The sequence below is a fragment of the Tupaia chinensis genome, unplaced genomic scaffold, assembly GCF_000334495.1.
Source record: "Tupaia chinensis unplaced genomic scaffold, TupChi_1.0 Scaffold144318_1, whole genome shotgun sequence".
Classification (NCBI taxonomy): domain Eukaryota; kingdom Metazoa; phylum Chordata; class Mammalia; order Scandentia; family Tupaiidae; genus Tupaia; species Tupaia belangeri.
In genome coordinates, this window is record NW_006204176.1 from 296,190 (window position 1) to 315,621 (window position 19,432).

The following is a 19,432-nucleotide window of genomic DNA, read 5'->3' on the forward strand; positions in this document are numbered from 1 at the left end:
TCTTTCAAATTACAGCTTTTTCAATAGGTATTTTTCCCTCCCAGGTATTTTATTTCCTTCAATGGAATGACTTGTTAATCTTTCAGAGTTGACAAATTTAGTACGTGTTCCAGAAAGTTCATGTCCTTCCTATGATTTATTTCATTTTTGGAAGGGACTGTGATGAGTAAGGTTTCTCTTTAAAACACGACAGTTAAAGCTAGTTCGAATGTTTCCATTATCTCAACCAGCTAGAGGTACACACTAGGACTGTCTCATTTGCTCTAGATATTTCTCCTCTATAACCCCCCTTTTCTAGGTTTACCCTTGACTGGTGTTTGAGAGCCCTGTTGTAACTGGGATCTTGGATGCTTATCCAGTCCTTCCTCTCCCTTAATTTCTGGATCTCCATGTCATCCAATTATCTCTCCTTGGGGATAAGCAAGAGATACTGCTCCTCTCACCCTTACTTTGGATGCCAGGGAGTTGGTTACGAACATCCTCTTTCACATGTACATTCATCTGCAGTGACTCAAACTGGGTTTGTAGCAGTTCTGGAAATGGGCAAGCAGAATTCCCTCAGAACCTGCTAAAAAGCTCTAGGCAGTCAGTACTGTTAGTGCTCCCACCGATGCCTCTTAGCAGATGTTCCTGGTCCTCAAGGCTGTTTCTGCAGCAAACTTTTGCATCTCTCAGCAGTAGCTGTCACCAATGGTCACCCTATTTTCTATCAGCATAAAAGTAAAGATACCTTTAACAAGCCTTCCAGATATCTAGAGGATCATCAGTAACCATTCCTAGAGCCTATGAGAGTTTGGGAAGCAAAGCCACGACAGGAAGCCTTCTTTAGAAGGGCCATAGGTTAGGTATGTGCCAGTGGCGCTGTGGCTCCTTGCTTGCTAATGAATCCATGATTCCCAAACTGGCCTCTGTTTGGACTTCCCTTTTCCACTTGGAAACATCATCTCTTCCAAGTTCCTTATTTTCACCTAGAATATAATTCTTGAATTCATTTGAAGTAACTAGATGCCTTTTCATTTCTTTTGCTATGAATTTCATCCTGAACATGGTGGTTGTACAATATGTAAAATAAAGATAATGCAACTTCTTTCTTTTGTTCATTCATTTACTTTTTTTTTTTTAAGAGGTTTTTGCTATAGGGCATGTGCGCTCGCCAGACAGACAGAGAGAGACAGAGAGACAGAAAGTGAGAAATCACCCCCCGGGGGGATGGCCACGCTGCAATCCCTTCTCCTCCATTTTCCTCTCGGGATCTTGGGCACGCACGCACACGTGCCCGGCGTGAGTTTTAAGCCACTGGGTCCGGGACTCGAACTGCAGTCGACTATGTTGGAGTCCAGTGACATAGCCATTACGCTAACTGCTGATCCCCATTCATTTACTTTTTCATTTAATTCAACAAATGTTAAGTAAGTCTGGCTGAAGTCTTTAAAAGAATGAGTAGAATGTCATATGATTATAATTCCTTTTTTTCCTTGACGGTATGAATAGACAACTGCAGTCCGTTGGTTTATTTTCTCTTCCTCATCTACCAACATTTAACTATGAATGGAGTTAAACTGGTCAATTTTGATGTTGTATTTTATCTCATAAATTTAACTTTTATGGTCACTTCTTAAGTCCTTCACTCAATTTGGGTTTAGCTTCAGTGACACATTCTATATATTCTTGCTGTTCTTCTTGACTAATCTTTGATTATTTGTCAATTTTTAAGTATTATTATTTAAGATTATTAACAATACCTTTTGTAACTGTACTAATTTTATTTAATGAGCCTTTCTATATTTGTAGGAATTAAGTAAATTTTAAAAGTGCTTAGGATAGTGCCTTGTATATTGCTAAATAAAGAATTCTTAGTATAGAGTTAATATGTGGTTGGTCAATTTTCTTGTTGTAGTCTTGTGACAGTATTTTATTTTTACTCTTCTGTATTTTACCCAAAAACTCTCACCCTTATCTAGACAATTAATACAAGCTTGTTTCCACTAGTTCTCATTAACTGAACTTTTTGATAAAAAGAACTTTCATTAAACTTTACACTTGAGACCATAGGTTCCTTAAGGTCAGGAAATAGAGACATTAACTATCATAATCTCTTCAAATGTCCAGACCAGGTACAATATCTTGAAAGGAGCATAATACTTGAGAGTATAAATTATAATCATAACAACATTTTTATTTCTTATTGCTATATTAGATATTTTTTTAAAATTTTGAATTTTGTTATTAAATATCACAAGACTTTAATTTTTTCTTTAGGTACCCCAATACCCACAATCAAATGGTTACACAATGGTAGAGAGTTGACAGGCAAAGAGCCTGGTGTTTCTATCCTGGAGGATGGCTCCTTGTTGGTCATTGCTTCTGTTACACCGTATGACAATGGGGAGTACATCTGTGTGGCCATCAATGAAGCTGGAACCACCGAAAGAAAATACAACCTCAAAGTCCATGGTAAATACAGAAAAAGATACTAAAAACATATAATGGAATGTGTGACATTTTCAAATTCTTAAATATTTTAATTATATTCTCAGTGTGGTATTCGTGAATATTGATATTAATAGGGGTTATCAAATATAAAACTAGTGGTCTGGTTGAATCTATTTCTTAATTTCAAATCGCATGTTATTTTTTATTATGACCTTATATCATTTTAAATTCGAGTGATAGTGGGAACAGCAGTTAGCATAATGGCTGTGTTGCTGGACTCCCATGTAGTCGACCGTGGTTCAAGTCCCAGACCCGGTGACTTAAACTCATGCCGGGCGCGTGTGCATGCGTGTCCAAGATCCCAAGAGGAGAACGGAGGAGAAGGAATTGCGGCATGGCCATCCCCCCTGGCGAGTGATTTCTCGCTTTCTATATCTCTGTCTCTCTTGTCTTTCTGGTGAGTGCATGCACCCTATAGGAAAAACCTTTCAAAAAAAAAAAAAATTCAAGTGGTAGTAAACCACACGTAGTAAAAAACACCTTCTGGCCCTGCATGAGCTATCTGCTTATCTTCTTTAGAGACAAGGAAAGTTAATAGGTGTGTGTGTGTGCTCATGCGCACACGCGCGCACATGTGTATCTCCTCAGAGAAGTTTTATACATATATAAGAAAACATGAATATAATACTTTATGCTCTTTTTATATGTAAAAACTGCACTGGTAGTAGAACATTATATTTCCATTTCTCTATAATGTTTCTATTTCAATAAAAGATCTGTATTGAGAATTATTCAATATTCATAACTTATCTCACTGTATGTCTATGCGAGTTTTTGTTTAAGCTCCCTCAGTGAAGGATAGCTTACCAGTTATTTGCTATAATAAGTGATGCATCCGTACAAATCCTGTCATATGTCATTTTGCATGAGTCAAAGGGTATGTATATTTTAAAATTTGATGAACATTGATTTTCATATATAGTGGGTAATATTCACTCTCATTAGCCAAATAATGAGGCCCACGTTTAAGATCCTGACAGTTTGTATTTTGAGTGTTATGTAGAATAAATGGGTTTTCTCTTAAATTTATTGGTAATTTCATTTGAAATTCAGAACTCTGAAATAATAAAGTAAAAATTCAATAAGAGATGTAAATACATTATTAGGTTAAGCTTTTTTCATTGTATAGTAAAGCATATGCTTAAATATGACTAACTTTTCTAGCCATCAATTGTCTCAGAATTTGCTTTCCTTTTTTTAAATTATCCATTTAATTTTATTTATAATTATTATTATTCAGCTTGACCAGAGGGAGACAGAGAGAGAAAGAGAAAGCAAACTGCCAGGTCTGGGACTCAAGCCACAGTCGGCCATGTGGGGAGTCCAGGACCTTAATCACCATGCCATCTGCCAGCCTGTAGAATTTGCTTTGTAAGTTCTTTTATAAAGAAACTTTATAAATATCTATTATAAAACAATCTTGCCATAATTTCTTTTATTTTTTCTCTCAGTTCCTCCAGTAATTAAAGATAAAGAACAAGTAGCAAATGTGTCAGTGTTGGTCAATCAGCTGACCAGTTTGGTTTGCGACGTGGAAGGTACTCCATCTCCCATCATTACGTGGTATAAAGATGATGTCCAGGTACATGGAAACATCCAAGTTTGTGTGATTCCTTGCCTCTGTGTCTGAAATCAGTTGCTCATATTTCAAAATTTTTTATTAGTAATAATATGAAAGCTTTATTTCCATTTTAATTACGCATTTTTATTAGAATTGGAAATAACACTGGCCATTCGGGCCTTTACAGGTGACTGAAAGTAGCACTCTTCAGATCGTGAACAGCGGGAAAATACTGAAGCTCTTCAAAGTCACCCCGGAGGATGCAGGAAAATATTCCTGCAAAGCGATTAATATTGCAGGCATTTCTCAGAAGTACTTTATTATTGATGTGCAAGGTAAGAAAAAATCCTTTGGAACAACAACAAAAAAACCCTACAATTCAAATACATTTCCTACGTAGTATAGAACCTGTATGAAAAGTAAAAAAGATAAAAAATTATTAATAGAAAATTATTATTCACACTCTATTATTATTTCTCGAATATTGGTTAACCAGCACCATGTAATATAGGAAGTTTGAAGGCTTTTATTATTTATAATAGAGAAATGTCTGAGCACATACTGCAAAGTATCGGATACTCAAAAGTGATATTCTCTTGTGTAAAATAGGAGATTATTACCCTTGTTCATTTCTTCAGATAGGTGGGCAGAAAATCTTCTAGGAAGTTCTATACAGGACCATGTAGACTCGAATTCATTCATGCTGTGGCTCTCCTCAAACTGTTAGGCACTTGAACTGGAGAAGGTAGCAAATTCACTTCCCCTACCTTAGGAGAGAAGGGATTGCGGTGTGGCCATCCCCCCGGGGGAGTGATTTCTCACTTTTTGTCTCTCTGTCTCTCACTATCTTTCTGGTGAGCACACGCGCCCTATAGCAAAATCCTCTCTAAAAAAAAAGGGGGGGGAATGTAAGGTTCTTAGTTGAAAAGGTAAACATTTTAATGGCAATTAATGTTTTATAATTTTAATGTGTGAAATTCCATTTGCCATATAAAACACACTTTGTGATAGAATTTCTCACTTTCAATATTTCACTAACAGGTAAAATAGGCATATAGTACGTAAGTCTAGAGTGGTAGTGAAGTCCCAAAATGATCCTGTATTAAAATTATCATACAAAAACTGCTATAAGAGTAACCCCTCACATTAGTTTTCTCAAAGCCCAAAGTACTTTGCATTTCCACTCCCCAAAATTACCATTATTAGATTTAAATACAGGGACCAGCAGTTGGCATAATGGCTATGTCGCTGGACTCCCATGGAGTCGACTGTGGTTCGAGTCCTGAACCCTGTGGCTTAAACTCATGCCAGGCATGTGTGCATGTGTGCCCAAAATCCCAAGAGGAGAATGGAAGAGAAAGGATTGCAGCATGGCCATCCCCACTGAGGGGTGATTTCTCACTTTCTGTCTCTCTGTCTCTGTCTTTCTGGTGAGTGCATGTGCCCTATAGCAAAAATCTCTCTAAAATTAAAAGGGGGGGGCATGTAAGGTTCTTAGTTGAAAACAATGTATATGGTAATATTTCAATTTGATTATCACAGACTGCGTGTATGCTTTGAAAAGCCTTATTGTATGTCATAAAGATGTACAACAACTAAAATGTAAAAAAGAAATTACAAAATAAAATTTTTTTAAAAAAATTTAAATACAGACAGGAGAAACAAAGGCAATAATCTTTCATATTATTAGTCTCATTGGCATTATTTCTCTAGATATTCCTTTGACTTTCAACTCCATTTATTTGCTGATGACTCCCAAACGTGTATCTTAACTCAGAGTTGGACGTCTCCGAGCTCTAGGAAGAAATATCTAGCGTTCTCCCACACCACAGTCATAAATCCCACAGAAAAATCTGAACCAATGTCTGTTCTGGTTTCCTTCAGTCTCCACCACAGTGAACAGCACTTCCATTCTTCCTCTTGCTTCTTCCCAAACTGGAACTCATTCTTCCCAACTCCCTCTTTCCAACTCTTCAAATCTATTTATATCCTGTTATGTCTATTTCCTAATTCCATGTTAAATTTTTTGCCTCTCTCTATTTCGCCACCAAAGTATACCATCATTTACAAGCTAAACAAAGTAATAGCCCCCACCTGCTGCCCTGTACCCCTCTGTGCCAGTCTTGTCCATTCTTCACTCAGCAGCCAGCACAAATCTGATCACACCACACTCTCCCCCCTGCCGAAATCCTCTAGTGACAGGTCATTCTTCTGATAATGAACACCAAACACCTTATGATGGTGTGAGGGGAGTGTTAGAGTAGGATCAGGGGAATGCCTCCAAGCTCTGTAACGTGCTAGACAGTTCCGAGCATAAAACCCAGCAGAGCACCAGATGGTGGTGCAGCAGTGAAGCATGACACTTTGTGAGACTAACCCACATGGTAGGTTCTGGGTTCATGTTTGGACACCTTTCTGGGTACACACTCACATGTGGGCCCTTGATAAAGACATGGCTGAGTCTGGGGGTAGACCATGGTGTGTAATCTCTTTTAGGGATGCTCTCTCTCATGCTCATAGAAGAAATTAATAAAAAAAAACAAACCAAGTATACTTTATTCTTTTCCATGTTATATTTCATACCAATTATAGCATAGGAGTCATTTAAAAGAGACAAAGGTAATGTATTTCAAGCAACTTGACAGAATGACGTATAACTTTTGAACATTGTAGGATCGATGTTATATCATTATTATTTAAAATTTATAGCAATAGTAAATTACACTATATGTTCTTTACTGCTCACATATATTCTATTCCCTTTTGTAAATGAATTTACTATGCCTCAAAATGAATCCAATATTATCATCATTCTTGAGAGCAATGGTCCTGCTGACATATATTTCATCAAAGTGTTTCATGTTTAAATTTAACATGTGGGCACATGGATGCAATATGAAAAGTGATTACCATGTAATATTTCATTTTTAACGTTATAACCTTGTAAATTAATATAGAAATCATAGCCTATTTGTTGCCTTTTTCCAAGTCTTTTTGCTAAGTCATCGGTTTTCATGATAAAATGTCTTTGTTCAAGTTCCACCCACCATCATAGGTGCCAGCTCCCCATCTGACGTCTCAGTTGTCCTCGGCCATGACATCAGCCTTGAGTGCCAAGCCAGAGGCGCCCCCTTTCCCATTATTAACTGGTTCAAAGATGGCAAGTGAGTGTCTTTCCTGCCCTTGTTGTGCATGTTCAGTTGGCAGGAAATAGATGTGTAAATATATGTGGACTTTCTCCCCCTTCATTATTTTATCTCCCATCAGGTATTATGAAATGAGCATAAAGGAAAACAATATATTGTCCACAGAAACAGTTATGAAGTCTTCTATTGTCTTTCATTCTCATGGATTACAAAACATTTCTTAAATAATGGAAATGTATTAGAAACATAGAGGAATTAAATTTATTATACACTAAATATCCTCTCTCCAAAGACTAACAGTGAAAAATGCAAGATCCAAATGCAGAGATTTTTGTCTTTACATGAAATTAAAAAGAAAAATGTTCAGCAATATGAATGCTTAAGCTAGTTCTGTTTTTAAAAAATTATTTAATTTAATTTAATTTATTTATTCATTTATTTTAATTTGACCAGAGTAGGACAGAGGTGGGGTGGGGGGAGAAAGCTAGCCAGCATGTCTGCAACTCAAACCATGTTGGCTATGTGGGAGTCCAGCACCCTTCACCACCACGCCACCTGCCCACCCCTGAATGTTTTATCTTGTTCTGTAAGTGGTCAACCAGGAACCAAAGAGAGACAACCAGAATTCCCAGACTGCAAGTCTCAAGGGCAATTGAGGTTTTCCCACTCGAACAGTTGCAGTGATTGGTATTGTGTGGGGGAGATCATTTCTCACAGTGTGGTCACAGCTACTGTATTATTGTGGTTTCTGAGAGCAGGATCTAAGGCCTCAGTAACAAAGCTTCAAGATTTACAGGGGCCAGACGGCGGCACCGCAGTAAAATGTGATCAAGCTCTTTGGACCAAAATTGCCTCCATAGTTACTGTAGAGTGAAAAGAAAGGCAGAATAATAACATGTACTAAAACTTGAGATTTCTTTGGGAGTTCATGTATGAGTGAAAGTGTTTAAAAAAAACTTGCAGAAGAATATAAATCAAGCCAATTATGTGAGACAGCTAGAGAAAAGATTCACATTAGGGGTAATAAACCAAGGACAGTTTTTCTCAGTGTCATCTTTACATTTTTTGTTTAAATTTTCTTACATAAAAAAAAATCAAGAAAAGCTTCAAAGTAATGTACATTAGAATGACATTAAGTATTCCTTTACTACTTAAAATGCATTAAGCCGAGGTACTTCATTCTCTTAAGTTTTGAGAGCTTTTTATCAAGTGTCATACCAAGAGATGGCAAAGGACACTACAATGAAAGATGAAATGTTTTCCACCCAATTGTGTGGTCTGACTAGTGCTTCATTAGCACAGCAGTACAGCTAATTATTCACTGCATGGCTGAGTCACCTGCAACTTTCTGAAGACTAGCAATGGGTCTTCTAGAAAGAAGATTAATGATTTCTAAAGGTATGATTCTTAGGCTATCATAGAATTGAATAATTGAGATGTATTAAAATAAAGCTGCTGCAAGTAACATAAAGGGAGCATTTTATACTAGTTTGTAAATAACTCTGTATAATAGAAAAAGACTTCCTAGACTGCTATATATGAACTTTTTTAGTATAAATATCTTTTAATAGTTATGATTATAAAACATTCATGTTTATTGCAATATTTATAGAAGTTCATATGCTTATTGCTTTCAGTAAATAATAATCATTCATTCTATTGTCAATAGTTTGCCAGCTATTATTATGACATTGGTTTAAAATAATATCGCATGGTCTGAAGTTCCCATTGTAATATTAAACTCTTAGCTTTTTAAAAATTTTCATTACAATTTATGATTAACATATAATCGCTACACATCTTTGTAGGGTACAGAATGGTCTTTCAAAGCATGTATACAGTGTATAATAAATAAATCAAGGATTAACATATTCAATACCAGCAACATTTAACATTATATTATGTTGTGAACATTCAGAACCCACTCCAGTGGTTATTCTGGATCTATGGACTGAATTGTCTGTAACATTTCCTTACTGTGAAATACAGTTATAAAGAAAAACAAACTGAGGAAAAATCAAGACAATAAAATGTCCCAAATTAATGAGGATGGATTTTTTTTTTACAAAAACAAAGATAATCTTAACATAGCCAATGAAAAAATAATTTGTAGTTTCCATGAAGAGGACTATGGGAGATAGGAGTTTATAATCTGAAAAGATCTGTGGTATTGTTGGTTCAGTCATAGGCAAAACTATAGTTTATCAGAAGAGACAGGAAAGGAAAATTTTGATTCACTCACTGTGAGATTTTATAAGACCATAGTACTCTACTGTGGATAAAGAAACGAGTTCCTAAGAAAGCAAAAAAAAAAAAAAAAAAAGAGTTGGAGAGAGATGTTTAGAAATGAAGACATGGTAGGACCAGCAGGCAGCACGGTGGTTAAGACGCTGGACACTCCCACGTGGCTGACCACGGTTCAAGTCCTGGACCTGGTGGCTTGCTTTCTCACTTTCCTCTCTCTCTCTGTGTCTCTCTCTGATCAAACTATAATGAAAGAATAAATGAACAAACAAATAAATAAATAAATCTTTTTAAAAAAAAGACATGGTAAGGTCAGTGATTTGATGCTTTATAGACTTTACAGTGTTCTTGGTTTAAGGCTTCGTTAAATTCATTCTGAAGAAAGACTAGGCTACTTACAACTCTTTGTTTTTTTTCCCTATTATCTAGTTTTACATAATGAGTAATGTTTCTTTTATATGTATATATAAATTGAATACAAATTTATTTATATACATAAATTGAATATAAATTTATTTATATATACATATGTGTATATGTAAATTTCAATTTTATTTATGTATACACATATATACTTTATATATGTGTATATATTTATATGAATTTCAATTTATATATATATGTATATATGTATATATATATATACATATATACATATATATATGTGTGTGTAAATTAAAGCATATGGACTCAACTGTCCATCAAATAATTGGTGAATTTTTACTTAAGTCTACCCATGTGTTGAGTGATTGAATCTGCATTTTTTTTTTTTTTTGGAGAGATTTTTCACTGTAGGGCGCGTGCGCTCGCCCGACAGACAGAGAGAGACATAGAGACAGAAAGCGAGAAATCACCCCCCAGGGGGGATGGTCACGCCGCAATCCCTTCTCCTCCATTCTCCTCTCGGGATCTTGGGCACGCACGCACACGCGCCCGGTGTGAGTTTTAAGCCACCGGGTCCGGGACACGAACCGCGGTCGACTACGTGGGAGTCCAGCGACATAGCCATTACGCTAACTGCTGGTTCCCTGAATCTGCATTTTTAAGTCTTTTAGTAGGGTTGTATTTGGGGTCCCTGATGAGTTCAAACCAGTAACTTGGGCCTGCCTGTTGCTCCTTCAATCTTTTCTATCTCAGGGTCGAAACTCTTAGTCTTTCTTTTCCAGATGATGGTAGAAATTTTGAGTATGTAAACCAAAATAAAATAAGATGAATAAGAATGGATGAAAAATATGAATCAAATTTTAACACTATTGGGTTTCTGTTATTAAAAATTTTCTGTTTAAAATGCAGAAACTTTTCTTCTGAAAATGGTAATTATCTAACTTTCATTAGTAAAATGTTTTAATAGTTTCATTCTTCTAAATAGGAATACTGATCACATTATTGTATTTTTGCATCAAATTTGATTTGTATTTTTAATCTTCTACTACTTCATAATTTTTGTTGTGTGTACTGAAAGAGGAAACATGGGAGGCAAAAATGGACCCTTGGAATGAAATTTTATTTTTTCTAGGCCTTTATTTTTGGGAGACCCTAATATTGAGCTGCTAGATAGAGGACAAATTTTACATCTAAAGAATGCACGAAGAAGTGACAAGGGACGCTACCAGTGTGTTGTGTCTAATGCCGCTGGCAAACAAGCCAAGGACATAAAACTGACTATCTATGGTAAGTGTGATTTCCTTTTGCTTTTTGTCATCATCAGCTCTCGATATGAACTGAGCTGCAAGGTCAACTCTGACTCTTAATTGCTTTCATTCCGTGCTGAGTAATTGGGAATGGTGCTTCCTTCAAGAGAAGAAGGAGCCTGTTTTCATGTGTTAGGCTAGACCATGACATCCCATTTTAGTATATTTTACCATTATACCTTTATCATTAAGCGTAGATTTCTTCTAGTGATCTAGTGAGTTTTGTATGATCTCACTTAAGTGATTAAGAGTTTCCTAAGTAGTTAGTATATACATGCACAAATCAAATGCTAAGGAGAAATACTTTTCAAAGAACTTTAAAAATTGTATAGTGGTATGAACTAGAAGTCAATAGTAGGCAAACAATTTAATTGTTCAGTTTCCTATTCATCTTGGCATGTGATTGTGACCAGCTGATAGCATTTTAATGACCATTGTTTCTTCCCCACCAGAGATATGTTGCCCTCATTTTTGCTAAAATTATCAACATCCTCCAAGGAAGGTGATTGCCAAAGCCATCATATTTTTTATAACTAGAGCCATATGTGGGCACAGGAACATTACATCACAAGCACAAAGACTTATGCATAGAAAGGAATAGACCTTGGGGCCAGCTAGTGCAAGTGCCATACAGAAAAACTAAAGACACAAAACAAAAGCAAAAACAATAGCAGCAACAAAAAGCATGGCTCTGCTCAACCACTGTACCTTCTGTCACTCATAGTGCATGGCACTCACGGACAGTTCAGGTGTTTCTGAATGTCACTTCCTCGCAAGACCTCCCCAGTAAAAGCAGCCGCTGCTCTCTCTCTTACATTGTTGTAGTTCACATTCTTCATGGCACGTATTGCTGCCTCATATCCTATTTGCTTAATTATGGATTTATTTATTTATGAACTGTTTCTCTCTGAGCAATCCAAATATCCTAAGAGCATACCTTTGCTTTGTGTGCTTCTTAGTGCAATGTCTGGCACACAGCGGCTCTCAGGAAATGTTGGCTAGTTTAGTGCTGCTCTGTCCAGTTTGGGAACCATGAGCCAAGTGGGGCTGTTGAGCACTTGAAATGTGTTTTGTACAAATTGAGAAGTGCTAAGAGTATAAAATATACATCAGAGGGGCCAGCAGGTGGAGTGGTGGCTAAAGGCACTGGACTCCCACATGAGTGACCACGGTCTGAGTTCCAGACCTGGCAACTTCCTTTCCCATTTTCCTTCTCTCTCTCTCTCTCACACTCATTCACTCACTCTGTACTTCTCTGGTCAAATTTAAATAAATAAATAAATAAATACATTTAAATAAAATAATTCTTTTTTAAAAAATGCATGTCAGATATCAAAGACTTACAATGAAAAAAATAACCTAGATATCTAGTTGATAGTTTTATATTGAAATAAAAGACACTATAATAAGTTTTGAGTTATTATACTTCAGGAAAGAATGCCATTTCCTCTCTAGGAGGATTGCCAGCATCAACAAACATGAATTTTGAAAATGCTTTTATTCTTAAAATATGTAAAATGAAATAAATGTTGTGCTTTGGCTGGCTGTAAGGAAGCCATAGATAATATGTAAGTGGATTTCAGACTGAGAGCATCACTTATTCATTTTCCTTAGCTGTGCACTGACATGAAGGTAAAGAAGGTGGGCTGAAGTATCTACAAGAGAGAGATGAATATTATACTTGAATAAGAATAGAAATGGAGATAAATAAGTGGGAAAGGTAAAAGGGATGGAGTGAAAGAACAAGAAGGCTGTGAAAGAAGTAAAAAAGTAAAAGGATGTTACTATTCTTTGGGGAGATCATATACATTCACAAGTAGTAATTCTTTTAAAAGAAAAGAACTATTATTATAGTTAACTATTTATTTATTTATTTTAATTTGACTAGAGAGGGACAGAGTGTGAAAAAGAGAGAGAGAGAGAAAGAGAGAGAGAGAGAAAGAGAGAGAGAGAGAGAGAAAGAGAAAGAAAGAGAGAGAAAGCGACCAGGTCCAAGACTCAAACCGTGGTTGGCTAGGTGGGATTCTAGTGCCCTTAACCACTATGCCACCTTCTGACCCCCCACAACTAGTAATTCTGAGACATAAGTTTTTAACCTGTGATCTGTGCATGCGTTTCAGAGGTCTGAAGCTTCCCTAAGTAGTGTAAAAAATCTTTGAATGTACATTCATGAGAGTATTTTAATGTGCAGTCTAATTTTTCCTTTCTATGTAACCCCCTCTGCCAAATAGAAATATAGTTCTCGGGCAAATATGTAAGAATTACAGTAAAACAGGAAGCGAAATAATGATGTATTTGCCGAATTTAGACAGTGAATAGTATGTTCTTCCATCAACTACAAGTGTTCTCAAGTGTTCTTTGAATAATTTTTCTCAATTCATGAATACAGACTTTTAAAAAGACCCTTTTCTGTACAAACGATACTCATTTGTGAAACATAGTGGGTGAGGACTTGGTGAATATATATTCTTGGCTTCCGTGATGTGTCTTTTAACTAATTAGGATAGCCAGCTAATTTAGGTGATTTGAGCCAGAATTTTGACATGTATTTATATTTATTTTAACATATAACATAGTCTCGGATCAAAATTAAAGTTTAAAGCCTGAATAAAATGTTCCCTCTTAGGATTTCAAAATGATGGCTTGAATTTGATAAGTAATAATCTACAGTAGAATTTGACAGACCTTTTTTATAATGAGTGGAATAATATTTTAGACTTTGAATACCACAAAACAAAATTGAGGGTGTATGGAGATACTTACATAATGTAACAAAAACGATTTCTACAAAATTGCTTATTGATGAAATATTATCCATTTGGTAAGTTTTTAAACCATAAGTTTTTGGTAGTGCAGATTTACTAATAAGAATAGTGTAATTACTTGAGGGGATAACATTTCATTTAATTGGAGCTGAAATTTAGTATTTCTATCATCTAAAGCAATGGCAAACTATTTTTTTGATTGTTTTTTAACTATTAAAAAATGTAAATGCAATTCTTAGCTCAAAATCTAGCTTGTGGGTCATAGTAAGCTGATTTCTGATTTATATAGACAGTTACCTTACATGAAAATCATTCTACCATCAAGTTCAACTCAAAGTTCAGTCGATTTTGTTGTAAATTATATGTGTTAAAAAATGTGTATGGATGTTTCTCACTCTGAACTAGTTCTAAGAATGATTACCAAAAAATATTAGGACACTTGACTTGGCACCCAGACCTTGTTTTAATTCTAGAGCTGAGGCAAAGAATATGCAAACAAGCTTGGGACATGTTGTAGGGCCAGAAAATAAGGAAATAATAAAATAATGTGAGTATATCAAAGGGAGTAAGAGCCAACTGAACGGGCTCCAAATGACCAAAACTGGATAAATTATGTACTATTTAATTATAACTCCAAGTATAAAATGCCCCTAGTGATAAAAATAAAAGACTAAATAAATAAATAAATTGGGGATAAGAATCCATAGGGGAGAAGAATTTCAAATAGCTTAAGTAGGTTTTCCTTCTCAAGTAGGACCTAAGTCCCCACCTCATATGCACGGGCTGGGAACAGTGACTCCCTTCAAAAAAAAAAAGAGGGAGAAAGAGCAACTTCGTAGTGGAGAAACCCAGCCAGGTGGTCAGGGCTGACCTCCTCAGTGATAAGTCATGTTGATACCATGCAGCCTTGATAGGACGTGAGAATTGTCTCTCTTTCAAAACCACAGCCTTAGTCAAATCACTTGAAAAACATTTTACAAAAATCCTATTCTGAAATTTAAAAACTCATTCAAATGTCATGAGAACTCTCTAATTTGGATACATGCCATTTGACTTCTTTCAAATTGCTGTAAGCACAATGCTTGGAATGAGCCGGTTCAGATCCTGTAGCCCAGGCGGAGCCTTTCCGTTGTTTTTCCAACAGCACCGGCCTCATGTGGTGTGAGGCCAGGCATGTGGTTGCCCAGTTGGGGAAGATATACGTGCGGCCAATTAAATGAGTAAAGTTGAGTGAATGGACTCTTCTTGGCAGTCCCCAAAGCACAAATAAGCAAAAAAGAAAACAAAATAGCAAGAAACAAAAATGAAAGATTCCGTAGCTATTACCAGTAGCTGGTTCTGAAAGCGGGAGCCCTTTTGCATTCTTGGGAAGAAGGCATGCAGTTGTAGCTGTGCATCTGACATGCTTGCTCCTTTGGGGGATTTCAAACTTACTGGATCTTCTTGAATTGGGGCATTCTTTTGCTTTGTTTTGTTTAATAGCCATAACTTTCTTAGTTATTCTAATATCGCCTATTAGCCCTAAATGAGCCCTTGACTTTGAATCTGTGACTTTCTGTTTTTACTGAAATCTGAAACCCAAAAAAGGGATGATAAAGATGGCTTTGACAAGACAGACAACTAATTGTAAGTAGATATATCGCAGGCTTCCTAATTGTAATTTATATTAACTTTAAATGCACCATTTAAACATCTGTAGTATTTTAGATTTTGGTGCAGATATTGAAGCTTATAGACTTGTTTTTGTTCTGGAATTCCTCCTAGTTCCACCCAGCATTAAAGGAGGAAATGTCACCACAGAGATTTCAGCGTTGATCAACGGCATAGTCAAACTGGAATGTGAAACACGGGGACTGCCAGTGCCTGTTATTACTTGGTATAAAGACGGCCAGCCAGTCATTTCCAGCTCGCAAGCCCTTTATATTGACAAAGGGCAATTTCTCCACATTCCTCGTGCGCAAGTCTCTGACTCCGCATCATATACATGCCATGTAACCAATGTTGCTGGAACTGCTGAAAAATCATTCCTCGTGGACGTGTATGGTACGGAAAAAGATAAGGTTTAATCATACTCCTTTTTTTTTTTTCTTTTGAAGAGATTTTTGCTATCGGGCGTGTGGGCTCACCAGACAGACAGAGACAGATAGAGAGACAGAAAGCGAGAAAACCCCCTGGGGGGCCACGCCGCAATCCCTTCTCCTCCATTCTCCTCTCAGGATCTTGGGCATGCACGCACACGCGCCCGGCGTGAGTTTTAAGCCACTGGGTCTGGGACACGAATCGCAGTTGACTACGTGGGAGTCCAGCAACATAGCCATTATGCTAACTGCTGGTCCCCCAATCATACTCCTTTCACCTTAAGCATTCTAACATGCCAATATCCAGTTCGTTCAATACTAAGTTTTGGTGGGTTTGGTCTTTTCCTTTTTTTTTTTTTTATCTTTTTTTCCCATTATTATTATTATTTATATATTCAATTGCTATACATCATTTGGATTGTAAACAGACTTTACCCAGCATGATAATACCTCAGTCCAGTTGAGAATACTATACACATCCTCATCAATAGGTAATAAACCATATCGGTGTCCCACAAATATCTTACCTCTCCATTTTTTCCCCCAAATTATCTTTCCTGTGCTCTTCTCCTCCCATACTCTCCTTCTGTTTTGCCCCTACTGTACATAAGGGTTTGGTCTTTTTCAATATCTATGGATAGGAATTGGAAGAATATTTACAGAAGTGAAGATGAACAAGAAGCAGTCCTTTCTGTTGACCAACCTTGGTGTGTGGTACTCAGAGCAGCTAGACTTTTTTGTGTTTTGCCCAAGGGCACGTGCACTCACCAGAGAGAGGGAGAAATGGAGAAAGCATAAAAGCACCCTCACCCTTCTATGGGGCATGGTCACACCTCAATCCTTTCTTCTCCATTTCTCTACCCTGTTGGAGTTTGGGACATACACGCAACAGAGGCCAATGTGTTTCATAGGCTGCTGGGGCCAGGATTCAAACCACAGTCAGCCATGTGGAATCTGGCTCTCTTAACCACTAGATCATAGCACTGGCTTTAGACCATTTGGTTCTTTTTTTTTTTGGTTTTATAACGTAAAAATTACTTTTGTTTAACAGAGTACTTCACACTCTTTTGTTTGTTAAATGTTTTTTTCCCTTTACCTTCCCACCCACTCTCTACCTCCCACTCCCCTCCCTTACACTCCGGTATCTATTGATCATTTGGTTCTTATGAAGAAGGTAAAGTAGTCAAGTAGTCATTAGGACTAGTATGCTACATTATTTGTCCTTCATAAGCCAGACAAAACAGGGTATTACAGAATAAAGAGAATAGTTGATGATCAGCTGAACCTTAACATTCTTTCCTTAATAGTTTAGAGGGAAACAGGCATGTAGGTGGTTTCTATGGATAAACTCCATGAGTGGAAAAAAATTTTCCCCTTTTATTTTGTTAGGTTGTATTTTGTGACTACATACAGACTTCTCTGAAATACTTGTGTTTTATTTTGTTGTTTTATTTTTTTGTTTGTTTTGTTTTTACCCAGTTCCTCCAGTGATTGAAGGTGACTTGGCCACACCTTCAAATAAGCAAGTAGTAGTGGCTCATTCATTGACACTGGAGTGTAAAGCTGCCGGCAACCCCCCTCCGGTTCTCACCTGGTTAAAGGACGGGGTTCCTGTGAAAGCCAATGGCAACATCCGAATAGAAGCTGGTGGGAAGAAACTGGAGATCATGAGTGCCCAAGAAGTCGATCGGGGACAGTATGCATGTGTGGCTACCAGTGTGGCAGGAGAAAAGGAGATCAGATATGAAGTTGACGTCTTAGGTAAGTAAGGATGACACCACCTGGTTCTCAGATTCATAGTAAGACCCAGTTGGTTTATTAAATCCCTTTCAGTTCATGCAGTAATAAAATGATCTCTACCAAGAGGAGGCATAGCTATCTGTTCGACTCTGGACTACACTTCATCAAGAGGTGAATTTATCAGCAGAATCCCAAGGTCTGCAATCTCACATAACTCTTCCACAAATTCTGATATGTATTTGTAAGTGCATGCATATATTCTTCCATCGGCGACAGTATCTGTAATGAACAATGACACGGTCTTCTGTCATGGACTGTGCTAGACAACAGAGAACAGTTACTTGGCCTCAGGAAGTCATCACACAACCTTGAGTCTCTTTGTCTTTATCTATAAATTGAAGGCTTTTAAACAGATGGCCCAGGCTGAGGGGGTTCCTTTCTCATGTAACATAAGAATTGACTTCTACTCACATGACATCAGTGCTAGATAGAGAAAAATTCACACTATGTCAAAAATAAACTTATGAACATTTTTATTTTATCATAAAAATTTTATTATCAAGTATATGTATAGTACATTTAAAATGCCTTTCATATACTAAATTATTATGATATTTAATCAACTTTCTCAACTGGTACTTACTATTACTTGATGTTTTTTCTCATATATATATATGGTTTTTTTTTTCTTCATAATACACTCTTCTTGTCTCCTAGTGCCACCAGCTGTAGAAGGAGGAGACGAAACATCTTACTTCATTGTGATGGTCAATAACTTACTGGAGCTGGATTGTCAAGTGACAGGGTCCCCCACACCCACTATCATGTAAGGGTTTTGGTATGTCTTCGAAGGACTGTGTTAGAGCTGCCTTGAAAGCTGTTCTGTGTCATTAAAGAGTGGTTATATAAAGATATATTCTTTATATTTATCTTTTAAAAGACAGGCTTGTACCAGGCAACTTTTACTTGATACTTACAGGGTTTCTAAATTTGCTCCATTAAAGGAAGTCCACTGTATGATCTTAGAAGTTATACTTTCAGTGTGTAGAGACATTAAGCAGCATTAGTGTCAGAACATCTTGAGGCACTGAAGTGGTTAACAAACTACTAAATAAAAAGAGGTGTACTTTGAGACATATTAGAGAAGCAGAAGAAGTTAGCATGTATGTGTGTTTTTCTCATTCCTTCATTCACATTTTTTTTGAATAGTTATCTTTCATTGCCAAGATGCTGTGGGATACAAAAAGGAACAGTCAACTGAAGGGATAAGAAATGTTCACACATGATTATAAAACTAAATGGATGGCCAGCCATGGCACTGCAGCAATATTCAATGTTCTGTGCTACTGAGGCCACATGGAAGGGCCCTGTGTTCATATCCTCAGCTCTCTCTGTACACATAAGGCATGACCATGATTCTAGCTAACTGAGGCTAGGGGTGTACTGTAGCATGACAGTCCTGTTGGGCATACCCCCCTCTGACTCTCCTTCTGTCCCTCTTTCAAAAGGAATAAATAGTCTTTAAAAATTCAAATGAAAGGTGATAACTCATAAGAAATGCAAAAATATGTGATTTCAAGATTTTATTTACAGATGTTTTAAAATTGTGTGCACTTTGCAGGTTATTGTTATTGAAGTGTTAAAATAGGTAATATTTAGGGAGTTTTGCCTTTTTTTTTACAGCATAAAATTAGTAGAAGAATGAAGAACTCAG

At 36.7% G+C, this 19,432-nt stretch overlaps 1 protein-coding gene across 1 annotated transcript in view; it reads left to right on the plus strand.

Moving 5' to 3' along the window:
- The window catches only part of HMCN1 (hemicentin 1), a 402,083-nt gene that overhangs the window by 156,541 nt on the left and 226,110 nt on the right, over positions 1 to 19,432 (plus strand). Inside the window, 8 exon segments of the mRNA XM_027767566.1 lie at positions 2,260 to 2,454; positions 3,945 to 4,075; positions 4,242 to 4,389; positions 7,092 to 7,218; positions 10,961 to 11,115; positions 15,665 to 15,943; positions 17,458 to 17,739; positions 18,436 to 18,544. Coding sequence (XP_027623367.1) covers positions 2,260 to 2,454; positions 3,945 to 4,075; positions 4,242 to 4,389; positions 7,092 to 7,218; positions 10,961 to 11,115; positions 15,665 to 15,943; positions 17,458 to 17,739; positions 18,436 to 18,544 — 1,426 coding nt within the window.